The sequence below is a fragment of the Grosmannia clavigera genome, assembly GCF_000143105.1.
Source record: "Grosmannia clavigera kw1407 unplaced genomic scaffold GCSC_144, whole genome shotgun sequence".
Classification (NCBI taxonomy): Eukaryota; Fungi; Ascomycota; class Sordariomycetes; order Ophiostomatales; family Ophiostomataceae; genus Leptographium; species Leptographium clavigerum.
In genome coordinates, this window is record NW_014040797.1 from 2,381,370 (window position 1) to 2,409,252 (window position 27,883).

The 27,883-nt window shown below is 48.4% G+C and overlaps 8 protein-coding genes across 8 annotated transcripts; 5 read left to right on the forward strand and 3 right to left on the reverse strand.

Annotated features, from left to right (window-relative positions):
- Positions 1-1,867: 1,867 nt before the first annotated feature.
- On the forward strand, positions 1,868-2,721 carry CMQ_2637 (GPI anchored serine-threonine rich protein; the record flags this gene model as incomplete). Its single annotated transcript, XM_014316715.1, has 2 exons — positions 1,868-2,090; positions 2,156-2,721. The coding sequence occupies 2 exons, from the start codon at positions 1,868-1,870 to the stop codon at positions 2,719-2,721; spliced, it is 789 nt and encodes a 262-aa protein (XP_014172190.1).
- A 4,465-nt stretch (positions 2,722-7,186) lies between these two features.
- On the forward strand, positions 7,187-7,417 carry CMQ_3127 (uncharacterized protein; the record flags this gene model as incomplete). The annotated part of the gene is made up of 1 exon (XM_014317205.1): positions 7,187-7,417. One exon carries the CDS (start codon positions 7,187-7,189, stop codon positions 7,415-7,417), a length of 231 nt encoding a protein of 76 aa, XP_014172680.1.
- Positions 7,418-10,601: 3,184 nt separating this feature from the next.
- Positions 10,602-12,255, forward strand: CMQ_2881 (cystathionine beta-synthase; the record flags this gene model as incomplete). Its single annotated transcript, XM_014316959.1, has 2 exons — positions 10,602-10,858; positions 10,938-12,255. 2 exons carry the CDS (start codon positions 10,602-10,604, stop codon positions 12,253-12,255), a joined length of 1,575 nt encoding a protein of 524 aa, XP_014172434.1.
- A 113-nt stretch (positions 12,256-12,368) lies between these two features.
- Positions 12,369-13,253, reverse strand: CMQ_3186 (srp receptor beta subunit; the record flags this gene model as incomplete). Its single annotated transcript, XM_014317264.1, has 1 exon — positions 12,369-13,253. One exon carries the CDS (start codon positions 13,251-13,253, stop codon positions 12,369-12,371), a length of 885 nt encoding a protein of 294 aa, XP_014172739.1.
- A 521-nt stretch (positions 13,254-13,774) lies between these two features.
- CMQ_2656 (palmitoyltransferase akr1) lies at positions 13,775-16,183 on the forward strand (the record flags this gene model as incomplete). Its single annotated transcript, XM_014316734.1, has 4 exons — positions 13,775-14,020; positions 14,079-15,247; positions 15,317-15,429; positions 15,501-16,183. The coding sequence occupies 4 exons, from the start codon at positions 13,775-13,777 to the stop codon at positions 16,181-16,183; spliced, it is 2,211 nt and encodes a 736-aa protein (XP_014172209.1).
- Positions 16,184-19,416: 3,233 nt separating this feature from the next.
- On the forward strand, positions 19,417-19,852 carry CMQ_2885 (dpy-30 protein; the record flags this gene model as incomplete). Its single annotated transcript, XM_014316963.1, has 2 exons — positions 19,417-19,521; positions 19,586-19,852. The coding sequence occupies 2 exons, from the start codon at positions 19,417-19,419 to the stop codon at positions 19,850-19,852; spliced, it is 372 nt and encodes a 123-aa protein (XP_014172438.1).
- A 440-nt stretch (positions 19,853-20,292) lies between these two features.
- On the reverse strand, positions 20,293-22,974 carry CMQ_2981 (splicing factor u2af large subunit; the record flags this gene model as incomplete). Its single annotated transcript, XM_014317059.1, has 8 exons — positions 20,293-20,466; positions 20,533-20,579; positions 20,777-20,809; positions 20,875-21,059; positions 21,969-21,991; positions 22,049-22,260; positions 22,325-22,589; positions 22,651-22,974. The coding sequence occupies 8 exons, from the start codon at positions 22,972-22,974 to the stop codon at positions 20,293-20,295; spliced, it is 1,263 nt and encodes a 420-aa protein (XP_014172534.1).
- Positions 22,975-23,345: 371 nt separating this feature from the next.
- On the reverse strand, positions 23,346-23,949 carry CMQ_3068 (uncharacterized protein; the record flags this gene model as incomplete). Its single annotated transcript, XM_014317146.1, has 2 exons — positions 23,346-23,764; positions 23,925-23,949. 2 exons carry the CDS (start codon positions 23,947-23,949, stop codon positions 23,346-23,348), a joined length of 444 nt encoding a protein of 147 aa, XP_014172621.1.
- Positions 23,950-27,883: the final 3,934 nt, after the last annotated feature.

Here is a 27,883-nt window from a genome sequence, read left to right on the forward strand (position 1 = left end):
TTCGTTAAGAAGCGAGCAACAACAGCTGGCAAGGCCGATGGTCTGGTTGGGCAATCTGCCGGCATCAAGCTGGAAGACCCCAGTCTCGGGGTGTGCGCAATTAGTGAGGACAACCCTGCCTCACATCTCGCTTTCTTTTCTTGGCTGACAAGTGGTTTCACTCTGACGGTAGCACGCGCTGCTTTTCCCGCAATCACAACCTTTACAAACAAGTGAACTCTCCACAACCGATCCTCGTCGAAATTCTGCAGACCGAGGACAGGTCTCTCGTTGTTACCCTGGAGGCCCCCTGTACTGAGGTCTTTACCAGCTGCGGCGCCGCGCCGGATGGCAGCTTCTTGACAGCTGTCCGCACATCCCGCGACTGCGTTGATGAGCCTGCATCACCGTTGCTAAAGGCTACTACTGGCTATCACGCGGCAGTAAAAACTTTGGAAATACATAAAACGCCGGTGGGTCGGCGGTGAGTGATGATCAAATAGACAAGTCGAGGGGCAAATATGAAAGCAAAGACGAAAGAAGGACGTGAATTTGCTCTGTCTTTGTCCCTCCCTGTTTATAAACTTGGCAAGCGTCTGACCTGCAGTTACTCCGTACGGAGTACATATCGCCGACAACATTTCCCTACGACGTATCTTACTGCGCAACGGCCGCTAGGCAGCTAATCTGTACCAAGGATAGTTCCAAAAAGTGGCGAGGCACAGCCATGTGGATTATTACTGTAGACCCACTAACGGGCTTCTAATGACCGAAACCTGTGTAATTATGAACCAAGTACTCCGTACTCCGTACTCCGTACATAGTACGCGTAAATAGTACGCATCGACGTGCCGGCTGGTTGGGCTTCAGAATACGGATTTCTGCGAGTTGATGAGACGGGTCGATGACTGGCCGATCCTTGAAGACTACGGAGTGGGCCTAGCCAATATGCTTGTTCTTACTCCTACGGAGTACATAGGTAACTTACACTGTAAACAATAAGATGATAATTAGATACATACGCGGCTTTCAAGACACTTGTGCAAAGGATAATTTATAAATATACGTACCTGAATCTTACCTACTATGTATCAAGGCTACTCCGTACGCCGTAGGGGCTGCTTTACTCGTACGGAGTCTTGATTAGCACGGAGCAGGTTTCACTTCGACTAGCGACTGTCTTTTTCAGGCACCGCCACCACATTGACCCACCAAAACTAACTTTAAACTGCAGGTGGGTATATCCAACACTGGGATGGCAAAAAAAAAAAAAATACATACGGAGTAGAATATACTATGTACAAATACTCGTACTGGCTGCTCCTCTTTTCATCTCTAAAAGCGGATTTTGGCGAACCAGAAAAATAATATGGGGCAAACCAATGCCTGAATGGCAGCCCCTTGCGGATTTACCTCCTGTCTGCACCACACCGCATTACACTATGTATTTCATCGCCTGATGAAGTAGCAGCATAAAATAAGCCTCCCTCAACGCTCTCCACCGCCCTTATGCTAGCCGAGGGCGGGCCCTTGATCTTTCCGCTGGCTGCCTTGTTCTGTAGCGTCCGCGTCGTACTCCGTCGAATTTTAGCTTGAAATCTACGGAGTAGGCTGTTTGCTTTCTCGCCTGGAACCAGTGATATTAAAAAATGGTCCTGTTTCTGCCATAGTCTTAATACAGATCCCGCCCATTCCATTTTTCATCCATCACTCTCCTTTTCTTTCTTCTCCCTCAGCCATTTTTGGAACACTCTCACATTCATTTGCTTGCATATTCTCAGTCACTCCTTTGACCATACTACCAACTTGCTGTTGCTATTCTGTTTGTTTTAGACGCTGCCGTCCGTTCTGTCTTGAATTTACGACTCGTACATATACCAAGTTCAATATGATCTTCACTGCCGCCTCCATTCTCGCGCTGGCCGTCTCGGCGCTGGCCCAGACCGCAGGTTTTGACGCCATCTCGAAGCCGACCGATAATGAACAGCTGACCGCTGGCGACTCCTACGCCATTACCTGGGAGCCCAGCTCTACGTACACAGGCACTGTCTCCATTGCGCTTCTTGGTGGTGCCACTCCCCAGACTCTTCAAGTGTTGTCGACTATCTCGAGTAGGATTCTTTCTCCAGTCTATTTTTATTTGTCTTCAGGGAGTCCTGACTAATCAAACTCACAGGCGGTGTCAAGAACAGCGTTGGCTCGTACAGCTGGTCTGTCGGATCCGACCTGGGCACTCTGGAGACATACGGCATCCGTATCACCCTCGACTCGGACACGTCCGTGTTCCAATACTCGTATCCTTTCCACATCACCGCCAGCGAGGCTAAGAAGACGACAGCTACTGGCACCACATCGTCTAGCAGCACGGCTACTGTCGCCCTCTCCACCACGTCCTCCATTCTAGCACCTGTCACCACTGTTTCGACTGCTATTGAAACGAGCACTACATGCACCGCCAGCGCTTCGGTCTCTTCCGCCCCAGCGACATCTGCGCAGCTGATTGCCCATATCTACAACTCCACCGCATCGGCTCCCACAACTTTGGCCACGGCCGTGTCCTCGGCTGGCAGCCTGTACACTACCAAGTCTTCAAACTACACTAAGGTCGCCTTTACTGGCACTGCCTCTGCGAACCAGACAACCGCGACTTCCACAGTGGTCCAGGCTGGTGCTACTTCAAATGCGGCTAGCTTCTTCGCTGCCCTGGCTGGCGGCCTGGCCGTATCATTCTTCCTCATGTAATAGACACGTCGAATGAGTGGCGGTTTCGGGTCCGTTTTCTTCTCTTTCCCATCTTACTCCGCTTTCCTTCTGATTCTCACTACCATATTTAGTGTCTTGTGCATGGAGTGTTGGTGTTCTTTTTATACATTCTCAATTTCTCACCTTCTTGAGAAGGTTCTTGCCATATTCATTGTGTCTTTCGCATAATTGGCTCGTTGAGGGCTCTCGTTGGACTATGCGCAAGTGTCATGGCGGGTAGAAACAAAATCAGATTATTATTTGGAAAATGTACAGGACGCAGCCAATATGAATCGAGCATACTATAGGACAAGGCATTTAGTGCCCCTTCCGGTTGCATTATCTTCCTGGACAACTCTGCCCTAATCCATATTCACGACGTATGGCAAATATTTGGGTCGTCCTCGTAACAGTCATGTGCTAATACGACCCTGCCAAATCAAACGGGCAAGCCATATAAAGTGTCCGTAATCTACTCCTACTCTATCAAATCAGGAGACAAGCTCCCGTGTCTTTGAAGACCTTTCATATGATCAAAATCGAGGAAACATGCAGGAGACGGTGGCCTTTTCATTTTAACTGTATACAGGTGATCACTCTGCCAAAAAGAGCAAACGTGGAGGGCGTTAGCTTGTCAAAAATTATTTCGTACTGCTCAGCTGTCAGCAATCTTATATAATGAGATACTGGTTTCAGCATAACGTCGTACATAACACTGCCCATATAACCATACAGCTCTCTTCATTCTCGTAAAGTAGCCGCCAAAGGCACACTGCGAAACAGCAAAACACAGGAATTTCAACAGCAAACCAGATCGTTTAGAAACTATGAGATCTGGGGAAACAAGCTATCAGCAAGCATTAGTTCATACCCTTCCGCAGTACAGTGCCTAATTTGTGGATATATTTTCAAGTGTTTGACGTACACAGGAACTGCATATAGCTTCCGCAGTGGCCGTTTTGTTATGTCAAGACAGATCCTCGCTGTAGCTTAAAATCAAGCCGAGTTATGAAAGCAAACAGCGGCAATTGCTGCAAACAACGCCCTGCGTTTATCTGTTTCCAGGCTCACTCATTTGTCGTATTTGAGACCGAGCTAGAGAGTGGATGGAATGGCTCCCATGGAATGTCAAAGACTTCGGAAGCTCATCTGTTATCAGTGAGCTCGCTGTGGCACTGTGACTGCCTATCGGAATCGTTGGCATGGTCATGACGGGCGACGGAGTATCAACATACTCGACTCTTGTCGCAGTCTGAACCAATATGCGGCATGGCGGCTGTGGCCCCGTTAGAGAAGGTGGAGATGCGACAGAAAGCTGTTCGGTGTTGTTGTTTTGACGTTGCTCTTGTGGAGGCGATATTTGTGGAGACGTATACGCAAAACGTGGACGAAAATTTGAGCTATTACTAGCACACAGCAAAGGTGTCTGAGCTGGAATCAGTGTAGTTGCATTGCTGTCTTGATCGTCCCTAGGGTCGGCGTTGCTAATATCCGCGATTGCATATTGGTCCCTGGCTTTCCTTACTTGGCTCTGTGTCCCATCCACAACAAGCCACTCCCCCCTCTCAAGACAGTCTATCAACTCCGTGCCTTTGTGCTCGTTTATCGAGGTGGGCTTTTGATCGAATTGATCCGTGTGGTGCGAAGCACTTCCGCAAACAGAATTGTCGTTATTATTCCTAGAGCCAAGAACAGGATGGAGGCCATGTCTACTTGGACTGTGACGACCTGCTGTCATGGGAGAACGATAAGAAGACTTTGCACGTTCTGCAAAGCCACAGCGACTAAACAACGGACGATATGTAGCAATACAACCGGCGATTATGCAGATTCCCGGCTCGAGGATGGACCAGTCAGCCACGTTGCTGTTGAAAAGTTAGCACATATCTTTCTCTCTCAGTAACTAGATTCTGGAAATGACGGATATGGCATACATTGACTCGTATAGAAAATCCGTTGAGACACCAAAAGGGTGGACGTAGGTGATGCGGACAATGAGAGCAATGCCGGCACTGTATAAAGATTTATTAGCGTCTTAAATGTTGAAAAATCAGGATGGAGATGGAAAGTCTGACAAAAAGCCCATGCCCAACAACAAGGATAATGTGAACTTAGTTCCTTTGTTCAGTTGAACTTTCCATAACATAATCATCGGCATGAAACCCAATATCCAATCACAACAGGCGCTGATAGCCGAGTGAAAAACGGACACCAAGAAGATGATACGGGGATCAAGGCAGGTGCCTCGAGGTGCTGATGGAAACGGTTGCATCCAAAAGTAAGAGACGGGGTGGCATTGGAAAATCATAGTTAAGAGTAGTGGTAGTGTCACGGTCCAGAAGGCTGCGACTACCCCGATTATGATGCGTCTGTGCTTTTTTTGAACGGCAATGCGAAGCAAAAACATAGCGACCGACGTGCGACTCAACAATGTTAATGGGGCATACATTATTTCGCAAAGCCACCAGGAGCGAAGCCCAGTGGAAGCCTCTGAGGGTGACAGCCCATATTTGAGCATGCCCAAGCCTTCAACAACACCAACCAAGCCAGCTGTGGCATACCCCGTGTAGAAGAGCTATTGTAAAGTTAGGGTAAGCATCTAAGTATTAGAAGAACTAAGACGTACGATAGCACCGAGCATAAGATAGTCATCTGGTGAAACCTTTCTGATTATGAAAATTTTGACCCAGGCACGAAGGAGGCATGCAATCCATCCCATGGCCAAGAATATGATCAAAATAAGAAAAAGTGGCTCGGAACGTCCATACCCTCCAGCCATTGTCGCTAGTACTTGCTGGGTCAATACTCAAGGTAAAAATATATCTCCATAAGCTACCTGAAGTGAAAGAGAATGATTCCATATGTCGCAGATTTTAAGAAAAGAAGAAACGCAGGTTAGCAGAGAGCAGAGGAAAAGGAGTAGTTTAGTGAATGGTGCAAAACGAAAGATAACCGAGAGGTGAAAAAACGGCCGGTAGATTTTGTTGTTCTCGGGAAAGCAAATTGTATTATTATGGCCAACTCCTAGCAAAGAAGAGCAGCTGAGACAGCTATAGTTTGGCCGGCGAATCTCGGCGGCACTAGATCAATGTCGAGCTGCTCCGTCGTACCTTCCTCCTTCGGTACCGATTACATCTTGCCTGTTTTAGGTGTTGCTGGTTTAATTTCCCCAAAAAAGGCCAAAAAAAATTGGTCAGAAAATTATACAATTTCGCCTTTTATACTATCTCGCCTATTCAATTGGGGCGCACAGGACTGGATAAATCAAAAAAAAAAAAAAAAAAAAAAAGAACGGTCAGAGCTATATTTCTGCAATATGTCAAAGCACTTATCTTGATACAACCTTTCATGTGTAGGATGCGAGATCCCGACTAATCTCCAGATAGAATGCTGGCCAGTACGGAGTATGTGGCTAAAAATGCTTGGTAAACTTAACTTCGATGGTTTGTATGGCGTTTGCATCATATCGGTACCACATTTTGGTTGTGAACCAATGCTCTGCTAGCTACAGTTCTTACTACTATCAGAGTCTTAACTTATCCGCTCGGGGCTGGGCGGCCAGTATATCACTGTAAGTTACGGAGTATTTCATTATAATATATACTGAGTACGGAATACTTTATGCTAATACTCGACATTTTTCTCCTTCAGAAAAACAAACTTTTCGCCGGACATTGTCTCAACTGCCAATCCCTATACAATATTAAACTACTCCGTGCCCCAAGTGTTATAAACTTGTACTTCCGATTTCTCTGGATCGACACGTAAATATTGAAACTCCTTATTCTTAAAAACGTCAAATCCAAGATTATGATGATCTCTCCTCATCTGTCATGCTTACCCTTACCGACAGGAAGCCCCTCATCGAAAGCCAACTTATTAGTGGGTCTATTAACGGCAACCGAGGAGTGGGACAAAATCCTAAAACTATCGAGCGAGCAAGTGGTGGCCTGGTCCATCTGACACGGCTGCCCATATCATCATCCCGCTAATAATTTATTAGTGATATGGATAGTATTGGTGAGCTTCTGTTTGGCAATCGAGCCGACTCACTAGAACGAGCGGGGAATGCACTTTTGATATCATCTCGCATCAAAAGGTGGTTCGACTCATACCATATCCTCATCGTCCCTGTCAATTTTAGGCAAATGCCAATCCCAAGATGGCGGGCCGAAATCATCTCCTCAGACATATCATTTCCTCAGACATTAAAAAGGGCGAATACAAGCCTACCTCCAGCAGCAAAGACCTTGGTAAGAAAGAACTCGTTCGTCGAAACGATGAAAGCTCAGTTCATCGGTTTATGTACTTTTTTATCAAGACACTCATCCGCATCGAGGATCTTGATCGTCGTGGATGGCAAAAGTGTGGTCATTAGTACCAACAGCGATCCTTTCCTACGCCAGAACCGGATATGCGTGGAAGAATGCTACACGCCCTTGTCATCCATTGTTGTACAGCCGACATGAGCGTTGTCAATTCTTGGATCAAGGTTAATGGAATTGGTGCTTCGCTACAGCTGACAAACGAAGAGGCGACGGAGGCGGCTCGCCGAATCCACAATGCAGTAGACGCTGCCACTCTGGTCTCGGAGAGCCCGGGTGTCTACAGCGAAGATTACGGCGATGAGGAAAGCAGCGACGAAGAGAGCTCTGACGGGGACAACATTGCGGACAGCGCTGAGAACCTGTACTGATAACCCAATTTGGGCATCTACGGCTGTCCTGCCAACGGCACTGGCTGCCACTGCGGCTATGCTTTGAAGAAGTTGAACACCCTGCGTCTAGTTACCTTTATATCTCGTCTCGACGATTCAGGAAAAATAAAAAATAGAAATGTCTAAAGCTGACTTACCTTTGAAAGTCAGCAGCTGCAAGGCCCGCTACTTGATATAACCTTCCAACTTATATGCCTTCGGGCACAGACAGCCGTAAGGCCTCATCTCTTTCTTTCGGAAGAGGGAATTTAATTACCTTTTCGCATTTGGGCTTGCGAAGACTCGTTCGCCTTCGGGCTTGTGAACAACCAAACGTTGTGCAGATGTACTCTGCTTATTCACTTAAGGTGTTTCAAGTGAGCAAACTATCAGAGGGTGGGTTCGACTCCCTCGGCAATAAAACGTTAAATACATTCTATATCGCCCAGAATCTACGGACTTTGGTGGCGTTGGGAAAACTTTATAAGACGTTAACGTGGGCTTTGGTCGTATGATACAAAAAACGCTGCATGCGCTATAACGTGTGGAAGTGCGCAGGCCTCTGATCAAGGCTCACGCACATTGATTGCGTTCCTTCCATAGTCGATGGGAACGAAACAGGTGATTCATTCTTACTTAGGACAATCGTTGTATTGTTGGTGCCGTTTTACTACGACCTGGTGTAGAACTTTATTTTATAATCGTTGATATCATAATGAGATCTCATATTATAGACTCAATAAATCATTCTGCTTAGGATTGCTTATAATAGAAGAACAACAAATTTTGTATTTAGTATACTTCATCCTTTTTCTTTTCACTTTGAAACCCATCTTATGCAGCAAGATGGATGCTTACACACAATCCAGGATAGCCCCAAATGAACCTCACTCCCAGCACTACAATCTTGGCCCGTTTGTCGAACATGCCAGACACACCCACCGGCTCGTTCACCTTCGCGAGTTGAGCTTCCAAACAAAAGGCCAAATTGGGACAGACGCGAGGACTCTCCTTCCGGCCTCCGTTACGCCTACCGCAATACATTGGGCGCTTTATGATGGCACTGCAAACAGAGCACACCGGAAGTTGGTGCTTTATCGTTTTTTCTAGCAGGCTAGATTGCACGCGTGTCATTTCTGCCCGGAACAGACAGCCAATCTGTGGCCGGACAGTACGAGAAAGGCAAGCAGACCAAATTCGGATCCAGTAATAGCTGTGTCGCATCTGAAGCTAACAAATAAGAAAAGCATGCCGCTCATTCTCCTGCTATTAACTCCCCCGCTTTGCCATGATTTTATTACTAAGACAGCTCTACTTCTAGCTATAATACCGACTCTTTCAGTTTTGACAGCTCCGGCTTCCATTAAACCAACCGTCCGTTCGATTTTCGAGACAGCTCCCGCTTCTGCTACCCCGACCATTGCAGCTTTTCCAAACCTTTCCAGAATTTTCAACCTACCTCAACCACCTTCTTCGGACAGAAAACCCAACAAGCCGATAACCGCCTCCACCTTTCCTCTATAACAAGCCGCAAAGCTAATTCCACCATTCGCCTCCTGGCGCAGACAGCCACAAGGCGTCGTCGCTCGGTTTCACCTTCAAGCTGGTGAACTTTGAAGACAGTTCGGCAATATGGTCAACGTCTGGTGCCTCTGGCAGAGGGATGGGTTCAAATATTATAACAGTCGTGTACTTTAGGTCTGCCAAGCCTAGGGGTGGTTAATATGTAGATGAAATATAGAACACGATTCGTTGATCTGCACTTTTTCCGAAAAGAATTACTGCACTCATAAAGCACAGAAGAATGTTGGGAAACCACTATCCTCGATATCCTACCTACAAGATGCAGGGTCCATGATGCTGTTAGAATCTATGTCTGCCTAGGTAATTTCCATTTTTCTCATCACTTTCCAAGACGAGTCTAATGCTTATAACCGTTTAGGACAGAAGAGCTACATTTTTACAAATTGGCTAATCTAGATGTGCTCAAATTTTCTGCTTCTCTGAAATACCTTTCTACAGCCTAAGATACTTGTTGTTACCTAACAGATTACATCTTCCTTCACACCCGCTAATATTTCGGCACCACGTCTGAAGGCAAGGTTTGTTATATGCTGGCTAGATTGGCCGACTTTTACCCTACTATTTGTTAAGTTGTTGCTGCTGTTTATTCCACTATTATCTAGTTCTATATACAGAAAGTAGATAACGAAGCCATTTTCCTGACTATTTTCGGCCCGAGGTGAGCTTAGATAGAACTCTTCTGGGGAAACCCCTATCTTAACCCTTGTGAAGGGGGAGGTTGTCTACTATTTATAGAGTCATAGCGTCGTGAACTCACCTTCTTTTTTGTGCTTTTTGATTAGTTTTTTACTGTTTTTTCAACTACATGCCCCCCCATCATTGCGTAGTTCCCTTTTTTTAGGGTTGTTCTTCTATCTATGGCGACTTGTAGGCAGGCCATAATCGATACCTATTAATCATTCCTGACCACAAGTATATTCATTCGCGATAGGACGTGAACTTCAGTCTGTGTGTAGATGGTGTTTTTTTGTAGCTTTTTTGCTAGTAGCCTCTGCGTGCTACTTTCAAATAAAATATGTTACGATTTCTTTCTAGATACGTTGGATATTAAGAGGAGGTTCAAGTCTAACTTGGGATGATGGTATAATTGTGAATCTTGACAGAGGCTTTATGTACATGCCACATTTAGGAGCTAATACAATTGAACGAGAACCTGGGGCCTGAGAAGGCTAGTGCAACGGGTGAGGTGGAGAATTTGAAGAGCCTCGTAACTTGTCAACCCAATAAAGTAAGATCAGCTGAGTAATCACTTCAACATTGTCTTTCATTGAATTGAGGTAGGATGATTACGGAGACTTCAAGTACGTCGTATGCCAAGAGAATACAGTATCAGTCATTTGCTCTCCCGGTCTGAAAATACGAGGGGCATCATTGCTAAAAGCATCCCACTTAGGCCGTGTCTGGCCGCTTGTACGGAGTACTCCGTACGAGTATCCTGTCGCACTATTTTAGTGGGCCTAACGCCACTAGCAAAAGAAACCGCATTGTGTTTGATTTCATCATCCCCCATAAGTTCCAAGAAAAAATCACAAGGGTTTAGTTTTTGCTCTTTGTATCATCACTACAAGATAAATACATTTTGCAGATTGAATCTATAAAAATGGCATCGGCGGATACTAATACAGATCTGATCGGCAGCCAGTCGGTTGTCGAGCTGATCGGCCATACACCTCTCGTTCGGCTGAACAAGCTCCCACAGTCACTGGGCATCAAGGCTCATGTATATGCAAAAGTCGAGCTCTTTAATGCCGGAGGCAGCGTGAAGGACAGGATAGCACTTCGAATGATCGAGGAGGCCGAGAAGAGCGGCCGTATTAAACCGGGCGACACTTTGATCGAACCTACAAGCGGGAATACGTATGCTTCTTTTTTTGGCACTGCCGTATGTGCCTAGCTGTACTCCGTATCGTCTGCTAATATGTTATGTCTTGGGCAGCGGTATTGGCCTTGCTCTTGTCGGTGCTGTCAAAGGATACAAAACGATCATTACGTTACCAGAGAAGATGTCCGCGGAAAAGGTGTCCGTTTTGCGCGCCTTGGGTGCTACAATCATTCGGACGCCGACACAAGCTGCCTGGGATAGTCCTGAATCGCATATTGGGGTGGCACGGCGCCTGCAAAGGGAGATTCCGAATAGCCACATTCTCGACCAATACACCAATGTCGACAATCCGCGGGCGCACGAATACGGTACAGCAGAGGAAATCTGGGAGCAGACGAAAGGGCGCGTGACAGTCCTTGTAGCCGGCGCCGGTACAGGAGGCACCGTATCTGGCATCGCCAAGGGACTCAAGAAACATAACAAGGAGATCAAGGTTATTGCTGCCGATCCGTTCGGGAGTATTCTTGCTCAGCCAGAGAGCCTCAATATGGAGCAGGCAAACCTTCCCTATAAGGTTGAGGGTATAGGATACGATTTTGTTCCCGATGTGTTGGACCGCAGCCTAGTGGACAAGTGGTATAAAACAGACGATCGGGAGTCATTTCATTACGCCCGCCGCCTAATAGCCGAAGAGGGCTTGTTGGGGGGGGGCAGCTCTGGATCGGCAATTGCTGCGTTAGTGAAGGCGTCTAGCGATTTGGGCCTCACTGCCGATGACGTGGCGATTGTCGTCCTGCCTGATAGCATCCGCAGCTACCTGTCTAAGTTCGCAGACGATGACTGGCTGGCAGCAAACGACCTCCTCTCAACAGTACCAGGTGAGGCAGAAACTGCGATTGAGCAGCAGCAGCAGCAGAGACTGCAGAAGCAGAGCAAGAAACCTTCGGAGAACCCGTATGGAAGCGATACCGTGAAGGTGTTACGGCTTAAGCCCGTAACGTCGGTGCTTTCCGACAGCTCCTGCAAGGATGCAATCGAGACACTGCGCGATAAGGGTTTTGATCAGTTGCCCGTGCTATCACCCACGGGCGACAAGCTGGTCGGGCTTGTCACCTTGGGCAATTTGCTGTCGTACAGCTCACACGGTCGACTACAGCCGACCAGTCCCGTCAGCGACGCGATGTTCGACTTTGGCCGTATAAACGAGGTGGTGACCGACCCGAGAGACGTTGTGAGGTCGCCAAAAGGACGGCGGCAGAAATTCGTCGAGATTACCATGGACACGCCGCTTTCAGTGCTGAGCAAGTTCCTGGAATGGAACAGTTCGGCCGTTGTGACAGAGCGGAGCGGCGACGCAAGGGCGGCTAAGCCTGTGGCTGTGGTCACCAAGGTGGACTTGTTGACGCATGTGATGAAGAAACTCAAGACCTAGGTGTTGTGCGAGCCGTGCGGCCGCAATGCGGCCTAGACAGATTCAAGTTTCGTTATGATATTGAACATGCAACCTAGTGAACCTTGCATTAACAAGGGACAGCAATGTTATATCTAAATCTTGTGTGCAATCCAGCTCCACCATTTGTCCACCCCTGGTCCGTCCCCTACAATGTTGCCGCCCAGAACATCAACGTCGATGTCGAACGCGCGCATCTGCGAGAAAGAAAACTTGTTCGAGCCGTACTCGCCCAGCCAGTCGTCGCTCTCGGTTGCCATGTCCACCTCGTCTGCACCTACGCCACTGTCCAACAAGCTTTTCTTTTTTGTGGTGCGTATGCGGCCCAGCTCGGCCTCCAGATTGCTCTTTACGAGCGACGCTGGCAAGGCCGTGAAGAGGTCAGCCTTATTTGAAGCGATCAGTATTGGGACTGCCGGTGGGGCCCTGGACGTGCTACCCGCACTCATCCGCTTCTGCAAGGCGAGCAGGACGTCGTAGAGGTAGGTTGCAGAGGCAGCTAGACCATCTTGGTCAGCCAGGGCACCGGCATCTACCACAAAGACAACGGCCTTGATCTTTGACTTTGTGCTCGAAGGGCCGGAGAGCATGCCAAGCGTAGAAGCACGAAGTTTTCCATGGCCGGGGGTGTCGATTAGCAAGAACTTTTTCGCTGTGGAGCCGGACGCGTCGAGGTCTTGACGGAAGCTGGATACGCCGTCTTCGGAGACGGCCAGCTCGACAACAATAGGTACCTGCGAGGTGTGGGCAGATGCAGGTTTATCGCGGCGTTCAAAGAGGGTGACAAGAGTTGCCTTTCCTGCCCCTGCGGGGCCAATGAGGACCACAGACGGTAGGGTGATGTACTGGACAGATCGAGCAAGGTAGAAGTGCAGGAAGACAGGGAAGAGGATGACAATGGTGATGCCAATGATGAAGACGGGTGTTGATGGCGTCAGGATCCACTCCAGAAGGAGCAGAGCATGTTCTTTGACGTCCATGGGCGTGGTTTACCTCAAGAGTCAAGGAGGATGAGGGCTAAAAGCAAGGTGTGGGAGAGATGCCTACTATAAAAGCGGCACGTTTGTAGCATTTCTGCGATTTGGCCATACAGAGTACTACAGATTTGGCCTGTTTTACTGGCGCGTTGTGGCTGTTCAGCCTTGGGGGCTAGGGTGATGACTACACACGCGCACAGACCAAGACCTCCAAGCTTCTCGTCTGGTCCCCTTCTCCAGCGCAGTGTTTCGTGTCAGACGCCGTGCCGGCAGCTTGGAAAAAAAGCCTACTCGTAAGCAGGCAGATGCAAGGAGGTGCAGCGACTTCATGGTGCCGTTTAATTCCCTTACTTCAACTTGAGTTGGTATCAAGCAGTCGCCCTATTTCCGCTTTCCCTTCTGTCTTTCTTCGCCTGTGTCGCTTGCACCTACGGCTCTATCATTATCTTCTTCTCGTCGGCAACCTCATCCACCACAACGCCGCTGTTTGTCACCGGGCCGCACGCAACAGCACTGTTACCCCGATGCAGTCTCAGAGCAGTTCTGGCGGTACCAGTGCTGCCCCGGCACAGCCGCCATCAAAGGGCAACGCAGCCGCGCCAAAGCTCAACAATGAGCTGGAGCTCGGTGACATGCCTGGCAGCGGGCCTTCCGAGCCTGACATTATGAATCTTGCAAGGACAGGTGACATTTCCGGCATGCAGAAACTGCTCGAGGCAGGTAACCTGGACGCCCCGTACACGGACGCAGAGGGGATCACACCTTTACATGTATGTTCTTGCATTCATATCTAGCTATCTTTGTCTCTGGCCTTGCTAACTCGACCAGTGGGCTGCCATCAATAACCAGTACGCCATGTGCAAATTTCTCCTCGACAGCGGCGCGCCTATCAATAAGAAAGGCGGCGAGTCCGTCGCCACCCCTCTGCAGTGGGCCGCCCAGCGCTGTCACTATTACACCGTCCACCTCCTCCTCCAGCACGGTGCCGACCCCCTCATTACCGACTCTCAGGGTTATAATACGCTGCATATCAGCACCTTTAATGGAAACGTCCTGTTGCTTGTGCTTCTGTTGCATCAGGGCATCCCCGTCGACGTCGTTGACGGGTTCGGCCATACCGGCCTCATGTGGTCTGCATACAAGGGTTTTCCGGCATGTGTTGACCTCTTCTTACGGTGGGGTGCCAATGTTGAGGCCCAGGACGAGCAAGGTTTCACCGCGCTACACTGGGCTCTGGTCAAAGGCAGTCCCGGTTGTATCCAAAAAATTATCGAGTACGGCGCAGACCGCTTCGCCAAGACGGCCACGGGCAAGACACCAGCCATTACAGCACAGGAACTGAATACAGTTACGGCATGGCACAGGGGGCTGAAGGAGAGCGGATACGACGAGGACGGCAGCCCAGAAATACCAACATTCCCTGGGGCCATCTACTTTTCGAAAGATCGGCGGGGATTTGTCACCAAGCTCTTGTTTCTTTGGCCCTTTGTGATCATTTGGGCCGTGATTGCCTTGCTTGCTGGTTTGCCCATTTTTGCTGGTGTGCCATTATCATTCCTCACTGGTTATAGTATGCAATGGGTAGCCCAGAAGGTCGTTCATTATGCGCCCCCCGACATGCGCCAACTGCAAAAGACCCCATGGCTTTCCGGAATTTTCGCTGGATCCTTGTTTCTCGTCGGCGTGAATTGGTTGACTAATGTACTGCCGGCAACGACCTGGCAAGCCAAGACCCAGGACGATACGAACTGGGCGATAAACTTTTGTTTTGCACTCTTCTACTCCATGGTCACATATTTCTACGTTGTTTGCATGGTTTCTGATCCGGGCTTTGTTCCCAAGCTCAACGGCATTGCAGAGCAGAAGGCCGTCATCGACGAACTAATTGCGGAATGGAAGTTTGACGACTCCAACTTTTGCGTGACTTGCATGATCCGAACGCCACTGCGCAGCAAGCACTGCCGTCGCTGTCAACGTTGTGTTGCAAAGCACGATCAGTAAGTTTCGCTTGTTGTGATTAATTTGAAAAAGATGCTGAAATTTGAAGGCTGACGATCGCTTCGCAGCCACTGTCCATGGGTGTACAACTGCATTGCTGTCAATAACCACAGACAGTTTTTTCTCTATTTGATCAACCTCACCATTGCAATTGTCATACATGATTGGATTGTTTATTGCTGTAAGTGATCCTCTTGAATGCTCAAGCCTATTTGACTAGGTACCGTTTCTCTGACTCTGCCGTTCTTTTAGACCTTTCCTCTCGATCTGCAGACACGTCTGATCTGTGCAACATTCTCTCCCCCTCTCTGTGCAAGGTCGCCAACGCCGGGACATTTACTCTTCTTGCTGCCGTCTGGGCGACTTTGCAGTTGTCGTGGGTGTCTATGCTTTTGTTTGTACAGTTCATTCAGGTCTCACGCGCCATGACAACATACGAGAACATGTATGGTATCGATCGCCATGCAGCTGGCTCTCTGACTTCGGCGTTCACGTCAACAGGGGCACCGCTAAATCCCAACCACCCAGATGCCATTCCGCCTTCCGGTGCTACAGGAACACCCGACAGCAGCGGGCGCGGATCGCACGGCCATCACCATCACGGCCACGACCATGGTGGATTTCTCAAGCAATGGAGCCGAATTTTGGGTGTGGACACCTTCATCGAAACCGCGACTGGTCGTGGGGCAGCAACAGGCAAACAGAAAAAGCAGCGAAAAAACCCGTATTCGCGTGGGTGTATTACCAATTGTAAGGACTTTTGGTGTGATCCAGCTCCAATCTTTGGCCACCGGGAGACTGGTGCTGCGGTGCTAGGCGGCAAAAATATCAACTACACCGAAATGTACGAGTCCCCTACACTAATGGAACTCTCCAGGGTGCGGAAAGGTGGCGAGAGAGGTGCTTACGAGGCTGTTGCTGTAGAGGAGGTGTGAGAAGGTGCCTGACAAGGTGTCAATGGATGTTGAAGGCCTCGAATCGGTATCTATGTTGGTTTATGGGTGTGTCTCAGTTGCAATGCTTATCAGTATATTCACATCAAGTGTCACATTTTTCTGTCTTGAGACATTAGGCATGTATTACCTTTTTAGAGGGAAATTGGTTTAGAGGGAAATTGGGGGAAAACTTTGGGTGGTGAGTTCTAGCTTGTATGATACTGCGGTGATGCGGTTGCTACCATATTTGCGCACAACGTCCCTCAGGTTCGGCTCACCTAGCATCTCAGATTGCCGAAAAGTCGGCCATCGTAGAGAGGCCCGAAAACCTACCATAGGAAATCATGACTAGCTAGTGACACATCTGTTCAATGCATTCGTACTGCATTTGGCTTGATATATCACGACAGTAGTCGTGACGATCAGCGAGTCGAGATCGAAACTGCCATACTTCTATAATACAGAGAAAGCACTCGGCATAGCCGAGGAGTGACTAGTTGCCGCAGGTCTCCTTGGCTACAGCATTGCAAAGCGCCACCTTGGCGCCTGCCTCCAAAAGGACATGAATCCACAGCCGCTGGGTGTCGCTGAGACGGTCATTTATGCTTTTCACTTCTGCAAACATAACCTCCGGCTGAGGTTCCATCCTCCAGAGCAATAAGTCTGGTAGGCCACCTGCCCTCTGCCGATACTCCTCCGTAAGCACTTTGCATACCGCTGCAAGTGCGCCACCGTTAAAGCAGCGAGCTATTTCAGCAACTTCTTCCAACGGAAATTCCCAGTTCAGCCCCACAACACAAGGGCGTCTTCCGACTTGTGATATATGTATGCTTCGCACAATATCTTCCCCCCCACCATTCGCAATTTCAACGAGGCGTCGATTGATTTCAGAAGCTCGTGCCGTGTAGAATTCATCAGTTGGGAGGTCAAGAGGGGATGTTTGATATGCGGTTTGGAAAACGTCGGGAATATAGAGAAAAATGATGTCGAAAAATAAGTAGGCGTATAAAGTTCGTATGATGCCTCCTTCGGAGTGAAGGCCCTTCCATCCTTGCTTCCGGTAGTGGTTGAGGCACATGGTCTCGACAGTGCATTGGAGTCCCCCCTCTGATTCATCTATCCATACGGTTTTCCCGTTTCGATTTTTGCTGCAAGCTCCCAGCACTCCGCGTTCAGGCTTGATCTGGGTTCCTTCAAATACATGTTTAACGGGGGCGAGAAACTGTAAATGTCCGAAATCGTGCTGAAGACGTCGGGGAATCCGAAGGCGCCTTTCTAGCCTAATAAGGCGCTTTCGCAAATCATGGTGGTAGATGAGGTGACAGCTAGGATCTTCGAGGGCTTGCTCACACGTTGCTACCGCCCTTTGATACCAACTTCTCCTATTTTCATTCAGAGCACCTGTCTCCACACTGGAAAAGGCGGCACTCATATAGTGCTCCTCAAGAAGGGCTTTGCGTTGGTACCAAGAGCCGCGGCGTGCGGTATAGAACAGTTTTTGATGGAGCAACTCTGCAAGTAGGGCGTGTTCTTGGCTATAGTGGTGAAGACGGCCGAGAGCATATGCTGCTGTATGGGCTATTCGAGTGAACACATGCGCTGCGCAAAACCGATTAAGGTAGCTGCTAACTTGTGGTTGCCGAGATCCATCAAGTCCCTGTCTCCAACGGTCGGAAACTCGATTGAAACAGAGAACAGCCTTGTTAAAAGTGTCGGAAGGTAGGGGGGGTTGCTGGAAGCTATCATTTCATCGATTTCGTGTTCCAGCTGTAAGGCTGCTTCAAACTCAAGCAGCTGTTGTCGGGACTCGAAAACATTGTTTGTCCTTGAAACCACGTATTCGGCAAAGTTCCGTTTTGATATTTTAGCCAATATGATAGTAGTCAACGATCTTTCCGTCCACTCGCACGTTCTGTAGAAAACCAAATGTACACGCTCAAATAGCCGAAATGTGACAGAAGATACACGTACACACGGCCCTGTGGTTTTTTTTAGTTTTCGGAGCAGTCGTCCTTCCATGTCTGAATCGCCATTGTGTGATCTGGTCTGTCTTTTTTTGCTGTTTCTGTCGCTTCTCGGTTCCTGCAACGTATTACAGAGTTGTGAACCTGTAAATATCAAAACCATCTGTTTCGTACTCATATCAACCAGTGCTGCTAGTAGCTCAGCTTTCGTCTTGCCCCTAATCTTTGACTCTTTGGCGACCACTTTAAGTTCGTTTAGAGAAAGCAAGGACCCCGCTTCGTCAACAGTCGTTACAAGTTCTTCGGATGTCTCTAAAAATGCAAATGTGCTTTGCCCTTTCAAAGAGCAATTATCAAAGGCATGATTGGACGACGGAAGCTTTGATGTATTCGAGACTTCGCAGGCAGAGAGCCATCTCCGCTCTTCCAACGACGACATCGCCACACCTAGATTTGAAATGTTCGAATGATACCGCAGTTTTTGAACTCTGTGCCAGGTAGATTTTTTTCGCAGGAACAAACGAACGTATCTTCTGGCTTGTTAGTTTTATGTGAATGGGGTGGTAAACCATTGGACAGCACTGACAGATATTGAGCTTCATAGTCTAAACCGCGCCAAGCTGAGAAAACAGACATTTCCCCGCTTGAAAAAAGATGAGACTCATGCTCTAAGACGGTACCAAGAGCCAAATTAAAGGCGTCGACATATATCGAAGTTCGATATGTTGGTGCGAGCTCTTTGTTCTCAGAACCGAACCCAGGATTGTACTCTCCAATGGCTCCACTGGAAAGTTCTGCCGAATAGGGTGCAGGTTCGACCGAAGTTAATTCCCAAGCGAGCGTCTGTCCGACAAATCTTTCAAGTTCTCCTGCATTTCTGTCGTCCATATGTGTTTTTAGGAACAGACCACCATAGTGGCATGGGTTGTCGTCTTTGGCCACTTTAGCTTTTTCAAAGGACTCTTCTTGGATCAACTTGGTTTTCGACGGCATCGGGAGAAGAGGAGCAGGGAACGGAGAGCCTTGTGATGAACTTATCCATGACCACCGGCGACCTATGATCTTTCACTGGCATGTAATGACCAAACTGGGTTCAAATAGAGCGGGGTGACGCGTTCGCAATCAAGACAAAAACGCGCGGTCACATGACACAATTTCAGTGGGGCTTTCGGATAGAGCTTCGGTTTTTTCAATGTTACAAAGACAGCAAAAACTGGGTATGAAAGAGCAGTGTGTTTAATAGATTATGAACAGTAGGAGCCACACAAAATGTCTGGAGGCATCGAAGACTCAGTGAGGTCCCCTAAATTTATAACTGATACTGCAGGGGGAAGGGATGCGTCGATGGCAGACGGATTGACCGACCCTACGCATGTGAGCGATGCTTTTCTTTCTTGTCGACATTCTGATTCTAAACAGGTACTTCAATGGGTGGCAGTCACCGGCCTTTCAGCACGCCACTCAGAATACGGCGTCATCTCCACGTCCTACGCGTGTGGGAACTCCAGTAAGACATGCCCCCGGATCAGCAGCCAACGGCGAGCGCAATGAGACGGGCAGTCGCGCAGCATCTGGCCACCCAGAAATAGCTTTCACGATACCTAACGAAGTTCCGCCTAATGGTGCACCAGTCCGTCAATACATCAACATGAAGCTGACGGGACCTCTATTGGAGGGTATGAAGATGATTGCAAAGGAACAGTGAGTTCAGTCACAGTGCTTTGCTTGCGAATATACGACATTGGTGACGGTGACTCTTGCTTGATTTCTATCCATCGCTGATTGTCACGACACAGGCCTAGGGATCCGTTGCGCGTTCTTGGCGAATACTTGTTGCAAAGATCAAAAGAATTGGAGGGAAAAAAGTAGCATTCTGGCATTATAAAACACCATAACAGCTGGAAGTGTACGCTGGTCAAGGGTTTCATAGCTGTACAGACTCCGTACATTTCCACCGGATACAGCATATTACCTCAGGACTAAATATTTGAAACATCTGAAGGAGTTCTGGAAGCTTTTTTTTATATTCGGAACGTATGCTTGATACAAAAGGTCGTCTGAACCGAATGAGCCCTACATTCCCACAACGCCACGACAAGCCTAAACCCGTTTCGCCATCCAGTTCATCCGTTTTATGATTGCCGTTTATGCGACAATCGTGCTGGCAGTTGCGCTCTCATATCTCCAGGTAGGCGGTAGGACACCAACGGTCTTGTAGTAGCGAGCCAGACGGTGAATCCGCGACTCGATCAAAATAAGGCGGAACTTCGAGTCCTTGTCCTTGCGGTTGCGTTCGAGATGTTTGCGGACAGCGACAGCCTTCACATAGTTAGCAGCAAATTACATGCAGAGAAAAGTCAGACAGTACAAGGCCCAAGCACGTACCTTCTTGATAAGCATGTACAGATCCTCTGGAATATCGGGCGCTAGGCCTGTACCATCACTCTGTCAGTCTGTGACCAACTAGAGGCATAATATAAAGCTGAGCAGAAAAGGAGCAGTTGCGAGCAACACAGGATCCAGCTATTTTTTGAAGTAGTGCAAGCAACTGGTTGTTTCGAGCATCTCCCCCTTTTGCTGTTTGTGTTCTATGATTGCGATAATTGTTTTGGGAATAATTAATCCATACCGTTGGACTTCAGAATGCGAAGAATTCTGTTGCCTATGGACTGTTAGAAAAGGGACGAGGGCCGGCATAGTGCAGATGTGTCAATTTTTGATACATACCTGTTACGATCTTGACCTGTGCAATGCCGTGGGAGTCCCGAAGAACAACACCAATCTGGGAAGGCGTAGCACCCTTCTTCGCAAGTTTGCAGATCTGCTCAACAACCTGGTCGGGAGTCGTCTTCAACCATGACGGGGCGGTGCGAGAGTAGGGAACCGCCGAAGATGAGATACCCTTTCCGTTGCTGTGAAGGCGACCCATTTTGATATATTATAAATATCTTGACGGTTTCTAGTAATGAAATTGAGGTTGGCGATCTTCTTGAAGGAGGAAATTAGAAAAAAAAACCCACTAAGATGAGTGAGAATCAGAACACGCACAATCTGGTCCTCCGTTATTGGGGCCAGGTCGAAATTAGTGCTTGCGGAGAAAAAAAGCACACGGATCAACTAATGGTTCTTCCGAAACATTATCCGATCACTGTCAGGCAAGCTAAATTGGCAAAAAAATCGGAGTACGACGTAGCTTGATTCTAGTTTCTGTCTCTTATGTATTTCGAAAAGGTGGCTGCTATTTTACTTTGTTGCAACCACAGTTATTCGGTAAGTTTTGTCGCGTTCTCTCATTTCATTTGACTTGTTGTCTATGGATTACATGATGATCACAACCTACTTTTTTTTTCTGGTACCTCTTATGTTAGGGTTCTTCGAACTCAATGAATGAAGCGGACTTCTGACTGTCCATTTTCGTCTCAATTTCTCAACGCTTTACAAACAATCTGATTGCTAACTCGGCTATTAATTAGTAATGTGCTGTCATATCATGCAGTGTTAAATACGCAATATTGGTAGAATGCGATGATATTTAGAATTATTTAGACCCCGATACATGACTGAAGATGCCGTTGAAGAACACGAAAGCAATAATCGGGAAATTTCTTTTGGCACATATTGCCGAACCAAAATGATAATCTAAAGCTCTTTTGGCACCATGGGCCCCAAACTAATAGCATGTTGCATGGTCTATTGCTTTCAACATAGCTCACACGAGATGTGCCAGGTTTTAAAGTATACTGTTGTAGTGGATATGACCAAACCAAAGGATGACATACCAGGCAGCTGGATATTGCTGGCAACTTCAACTCACTGCTTACCATGCATCAACTTCGAAATTTTCCTGGCAAATTCATGATTAGCGTTGTTGTGTGATTGATATATGGTTCTACAGACTTACCTCAGGAAAGTATGTAGCAACAACTGTTCTGTCAGAAAACTTCCTGCCCGCCAAGGCTTTGAGTGCTTTGGTGGCCGAATCTCTGCTGTCAAACTTGACAAAAATCTTGCCAACACCAGGAGAGTGCCTGCCCCCACTAGCCGGCCGAGGAACCTTGAGGCCCATAACCGGACCAAATTTGGCGCATTCTTCTGTCACATCCTCGCAAATATCTGAATAGCGTTAGTTCGAGATCAATAATATGATTTCATTTTAGCAGCCCCCGCCATTGCCTACCCTCGTAGTCGTCGTTGTTAACCAGCTCCTCGGCTGTGACCATATTGAGGAGCTGGACGACACGACTAACATCTGACGCTTCTTGAGATATAGTGCCGGCAAGGAGGGACATGGCGTTCACACCCATTTCGACACTGGTGACTTGAGTGATGCCGATGCTTGCTTTCTGCACTCGGAGCTTTCTGTCCCCAAGGTCCATTCCATTCAAACCTTGAATGGCAACGTCCGTCGATTGCGGTTCGGTATATTCACAAAATGCAACACCCTTTCCACATGTTAGATGGCATGATACTTCTCATTCCTTCTCCCGGAAAGAAACAACTTACTCGCGATTCCTCAGTGCTTCTGTCTTTCAGCAAGACAAAAGCTCTAAGCTCGCCAAAAGAGACCAACAATTCCGTAACCTGCTCGTCAGAGAGATAAGAAGGAATGTTGGTGATTGCAATCTTGAATGGCGTGTCGATAACAACGTTCGACACTACGCCAGGGTGATAAACACTGTAGTCTACAACAGCAGGCACAATGTAATCTTTCGGTCTCTGGATAGAAAGTCCGCTTTGGCCACTCCCGCTAGCATCCTCAGCTTCCATAGATATACCATTCAGCGCTAGAGCAACAGTTGCATCGATCGGCTCTTTGAACTCCACCATAGCGAAAGAGCCGTCTGAAGAAATTTGAGATAAGATGCAAGGGTCCGAATCGTCGATAACATTGAGCCCGTTGAGCTGTAAGTTGAAAAAATATATCAAAGACTCATCGGTGACCGATGATGGAAGGTTCGAAACTACAAGGCGCTTCGATTGACGAGAATTTGATGGTTTGAGTACAGAGGTGGTAGCTTGCATTGTTGTTGGTTGAGATATAAAAGCTGCAATCTTGGTAGGGTCTGCGGTCTGCTGTCGAGGAGCGCCTGGGAGCGGGAACATTCCTGATAGCTTCGCTTGTTCAGCAGTGACATTCTCGTATCCAGGAGGTTTTAAATCCCACTGCGTGAGACGACGCTTCCTTTCGAGGACCGACGTCACATCGGTGAGATCTGGGGTAGCTCCTCTCTTCTTGGGAGGCGGAGAGGGACTCCGCCTCCGATCGCGATCTCGGTCAAAATCTCTTTCTCGTTCTCTACGGCCACCACGAGGCCGAGTGTCGTGCGCGTCGCGCTGTAATTGCCGATCCTCATCTCGTCGCACCTCTCGTCTAACACCACGGTCCCGTTCCCGTTCTCTGTCGCGATCCCACGGTTCTCGGTCACGTCTGTCTCTACCAGAGTAGCGGTCCTCTCGTTCCCGATCTCTGTGGCTGCGGGAGGACGAATAGCTGTCAGCTTCTGCATCACGACGTAAACCTCTCCCTCCCCTATAGTCTGCGGGTGAGCGTGATCGTCTTCGGCTGCGCTCGCCTCGCTCACGATCGCCACGATCGCTACGATCGTTGCGATCAGTCCTGGACAGCTGTGAAAAATTGCGTGAGTAAAGGGTCAAAGCAAAAGATTGTTTGGTTTGTCGCGTACCTGATGGTTGCGGGAACCACCTTGCCGTCCTCCCTCTGTAATGTCCGAGTTAATATCGTGCTGTTCGCAAATTTGCGCCATTTTAAAACTGACCTCTAGAATAATTGTCGCCGTCCATTTTGGCGACTGGTCGATCTATTTGCTTCGGCGTTTTTTTGTTGATGGAACAGAAACTCGCGGTACAAGTTGCACGTTGTTATGGTTTTAGCAACGCCTGGAATTTTTATTGAGTTTGTTCTGAGTTAGCTTTATTGGGACTAGCACGTGCAGCAGACCACCCCTTTACAAAAATTTAGTTATCACACGACGAGCTTGGAACTTACTTTCACAATCCTTGTACTTTGGCCATTACGATGGCCGGGATGCCAGTGCCCAAGGGGCAGAAAATACCAATCAGCCTAGAAGAGCTTTGCATTGATACTATTTTGCGCTGCGGACAGTCATTTCGCTGGAAATGGCTTGATGATGAATGGTGAGCTTCTAATTCAAGTGTTGAGAATGTCAATTAGCAGCTTACAAACCCAGGCATTGTGCTCTGCATGGTCGCATTGTTTCGTTAAAACAAGACTCCGAGAACTTATTCTTCCGGGCTACCTGGCCAGATCCAAGCTTGGCGGCCTCCGACCCACGAAGCAAAATAATCCCAGATGACACAGGCGATTTCATAAGAAACTATTTCAACCTCCAGCTCAATCTCTGCTCCCTCTATGAGAAATGGTCCCGGGATGACGTTAATTTCCGTAAAAAGGCAGAGGGATTCAATGGTGTCCGCATTCTCAATCAAGACGCTTGGGAGACTCTGGTGTGCTTTATCTGCAGCAGCAACAACAACATCTCCAGAATTTCACAGATGGCGCAAAACCTGTGTAGGTATTATGGCCGTTTCATAGGTACTGTCTCCGGAGAGAGGTTTTACGATTTTCCTAGCCCAGGAGCTCTGGCGGATCACAGCGTTGAAAGTCGCTTGCGAGAACTCGGCTTCGGCTATAGAGCGAAGTACATCGCAGCAACGGCCAGAAAAATCGCCACAGAAAAATCGCCGAGCTGGTTGAGTGGACTTCGCAATATGGACTGTCCGCAATGGCCAGACGCGCAGACAATAATCCCCCAAAAATCCACATACGAAGACGCCCATAATAGCCTATTACTTCTATCTGGAGTTGGGCCTAAGGTTGCTGACTGTGTCTGCTTGATGGGGTTGGGATGGGGTGAAGCTGTTCCCGTGGATACTCACGTGTGGCAAATCGCAGTGCGTGACTACAAGTTCAAGGTTACTAAATCTAAGACCTTATCTTTGGCTATGTACCATGATATAGGATCTTTTTTCAGGGGAATTTGGGGCAAGTATGCAGGCTGGGCGCAATCTGTTCTCTTCACTGCAAATCTGAGGGCATTTTCGGACCGACTAGAAGTATTGTCTCCAGAAGGGCACGCATCGAACTCAAAAGGCATGGGAAGCAAGAAGAGAAAGTTCGAAACGGGTCTCGGAGAACATAGAAGGAAAGGATATGTATCTGCAATTGCCAAAAGAAGAAGATCGAAAGCCGGGCAAACATAGAGATACAGCATTGTGTCAAGCATGGGAATCCGCCACACTGTACGGAGTAGACCTTCCGCTACTCTTGGCCGTACGGGTCTGTGATTGGTCATAAGTCGTAAACGTGGGCCTGACACTAGTATTAAGGACGGCTTATATCCCCCCTACGATTTGCTTAATCCCCCCCAACGCTAGCCCGAAAAGAATATGTGTACAAGAACGACAAGATAGTCTAAAAGATACTTTAAAATACAAAGAAACCCCTGCTATAAGCAGGTACTTTTCGGAAAGTGTTGTCCACCCACCCCATTTACCGACGCCTTTACCGAATAATCTATTGTGCTTAAAATTATTGTAAGATCTTAACTAACAACAAAAACATTACTAATAGTATTAAAATAACATTGTTTTATAACCTTACCTTATTTATTAGACGTTTAAAAAGGCTAATAAAGCTACTGTCAAGCATTGGAATCCGCCACACTGTGGCCCTTCCGCCCCACTTGGCCGTACGGGCCTGTAATTGGTCAGAAGGCACAAAAGCGGGCCTGACACTAGTATTAATACGGATCCCTAGAAGGGTCGCGATGTATCTATTTCTTCCTTAGTACACAACACTCTTTCGCCTACACTAGACCCTATTTAGCCTCCTGCTCCTTATAGTGCATCACATTATATGACCGCTACGTATAGCCTCTTTTAACCTTTATAGGTTATGAGCCCGGCCTAAGAGGACCGGGAGAAGCTGAACAAATTGTCACAACTTAGCTAATGACAGGGGAAGGGGAAGGCACTGTATGGGTCTGCCTGCATGAAGGTGGTGATCTGCGTGTTGTACTAGGGAAGAAAAAGCTACATTACACTGATTCTGTGGCGCAGAGATTTCACTGGGGCTATTCCCCACTTTTCTCTATTCTGGCCAATCAGAACGCGCAGGGCCAACCCTAGCCGGAAAACGCACAGTGTGCTCCATTCCCGCACTCAACACTCCCCCTGAATGGGCGCACTTGTTATAGACCGAGTATCCTCTCGGTCTGCCCAAGGCGTCACAAGGTAAAGCCAAAAGCTTCACGGGTGAAGCACGAAACAAAATAACCACGAGGCTCTGAATAGCCTCCCAAAAAGGGAGCTCTCAAGGCTCCCAGCCCATCAGGCGAGGCAACAGACGTTCAAACGTCGTCTTCGGTGTAGCCTTCGTCATGACATCGGCGATTTGATCCTCTGACGGCACGTACTTCACCGTCAGTAAACCTCCCAATGCGCACTCTCTGAAATAGTGCCATTTGACGTCGAAATGCTTGGAGCGCTCGCGAAATTCGGGCTTCTTGGTGAGGCTGATCGCGGAGCTGTTGTCAACAAACATCGTGATGTCGGCGATGAGGTCTAATTCGTCAAGGAACTGCTCGATCCACTTGGCTTGGGTCGTCGCGAAGTACGCAGCGCCGTACTCAGCTTCACAGGTGGAAGTGCTGACGGTCGGTAGCTTCTTGGCGCACCACGAAACAGGGCCGCCAGCGATTCTAAACACGAAGCCGTAGGTAGAGTGGCGATCAACGGGGTCATCTGCCCAGGAGGCATCGGCCCAGCAGTCGACGGTGACGTGCCCCTTTGGGGCTTCCTTTTGTCGCTTGAAAACAATGGTGAACTCCTCCTTCCCGCGAATGTACCGCAGCACGCGCTTGATCGACTTAGCGTGAGACTCCCGCGGTGCCTTCATGACTTTCGAGTGCTGGTGAACAGCGAAGGCAACGTCAGGTCTGGTCATCACGCAAGCGTAGATGAGCTTGCCATTGACGTGCTGGTAGTGGTGAAGGTCAGTCAGAGGCTGGTCTTCGTCGGGTCTCACCATGTCGGTAATCGGAGTTGCCACCGCATGAGCTTCACTCATGCCTTCTGATTCGAGCAAATCACTAAGGTAGGAGTTCTGGGAGAGACTGATTTGCGTGCCGTTGGTGATCGTGGTGACACCGATTTCAACTCCCAGTAGCCATTCGGGGGTGGCCGTCATCTCCATCTCTAGCAACTGCTTCATTTCAAGATTTCAATTTTGGCCCAGCGTTGGGTCTTTCTCCTGCGTACAGGGCGTCGTCAACATGGGGTAACGACGGGGACTCCCTTTGCCGCGATTAATCCGCTGGATCAGTCCAAAAGGGGCTGGCCGGCCGAATTTGGCCCATCATCTCCCGCCATTTTTTTTGGCCCCTGGGTGACCGGGCCTGGCTTTGAACCGCAAAAAAGGTCCGCTGAAACCCAAAAAAACTCTTGTGGGGGGGCCCACCCAAGGGGGGGGGGGGGAACCCCCGGGCCAAAACCTTCCAAAGTTTTCCGGAAAAAAAACCCCCCCCCCGTTCCCAGAAAAAACGTCCCCCCCTCCCCACAAAAACCGTAAAAGAGGCTCCCCGGGGCGAAAAAATTTGTCAAATAAGTTGGGGTTTATTTTTCCCCCCCCCAAAAAATGGGGGGGGTGGTGAAAAACACCCCCCTCTCCCCACCCACTGGCGCCCCCCCCACGAGA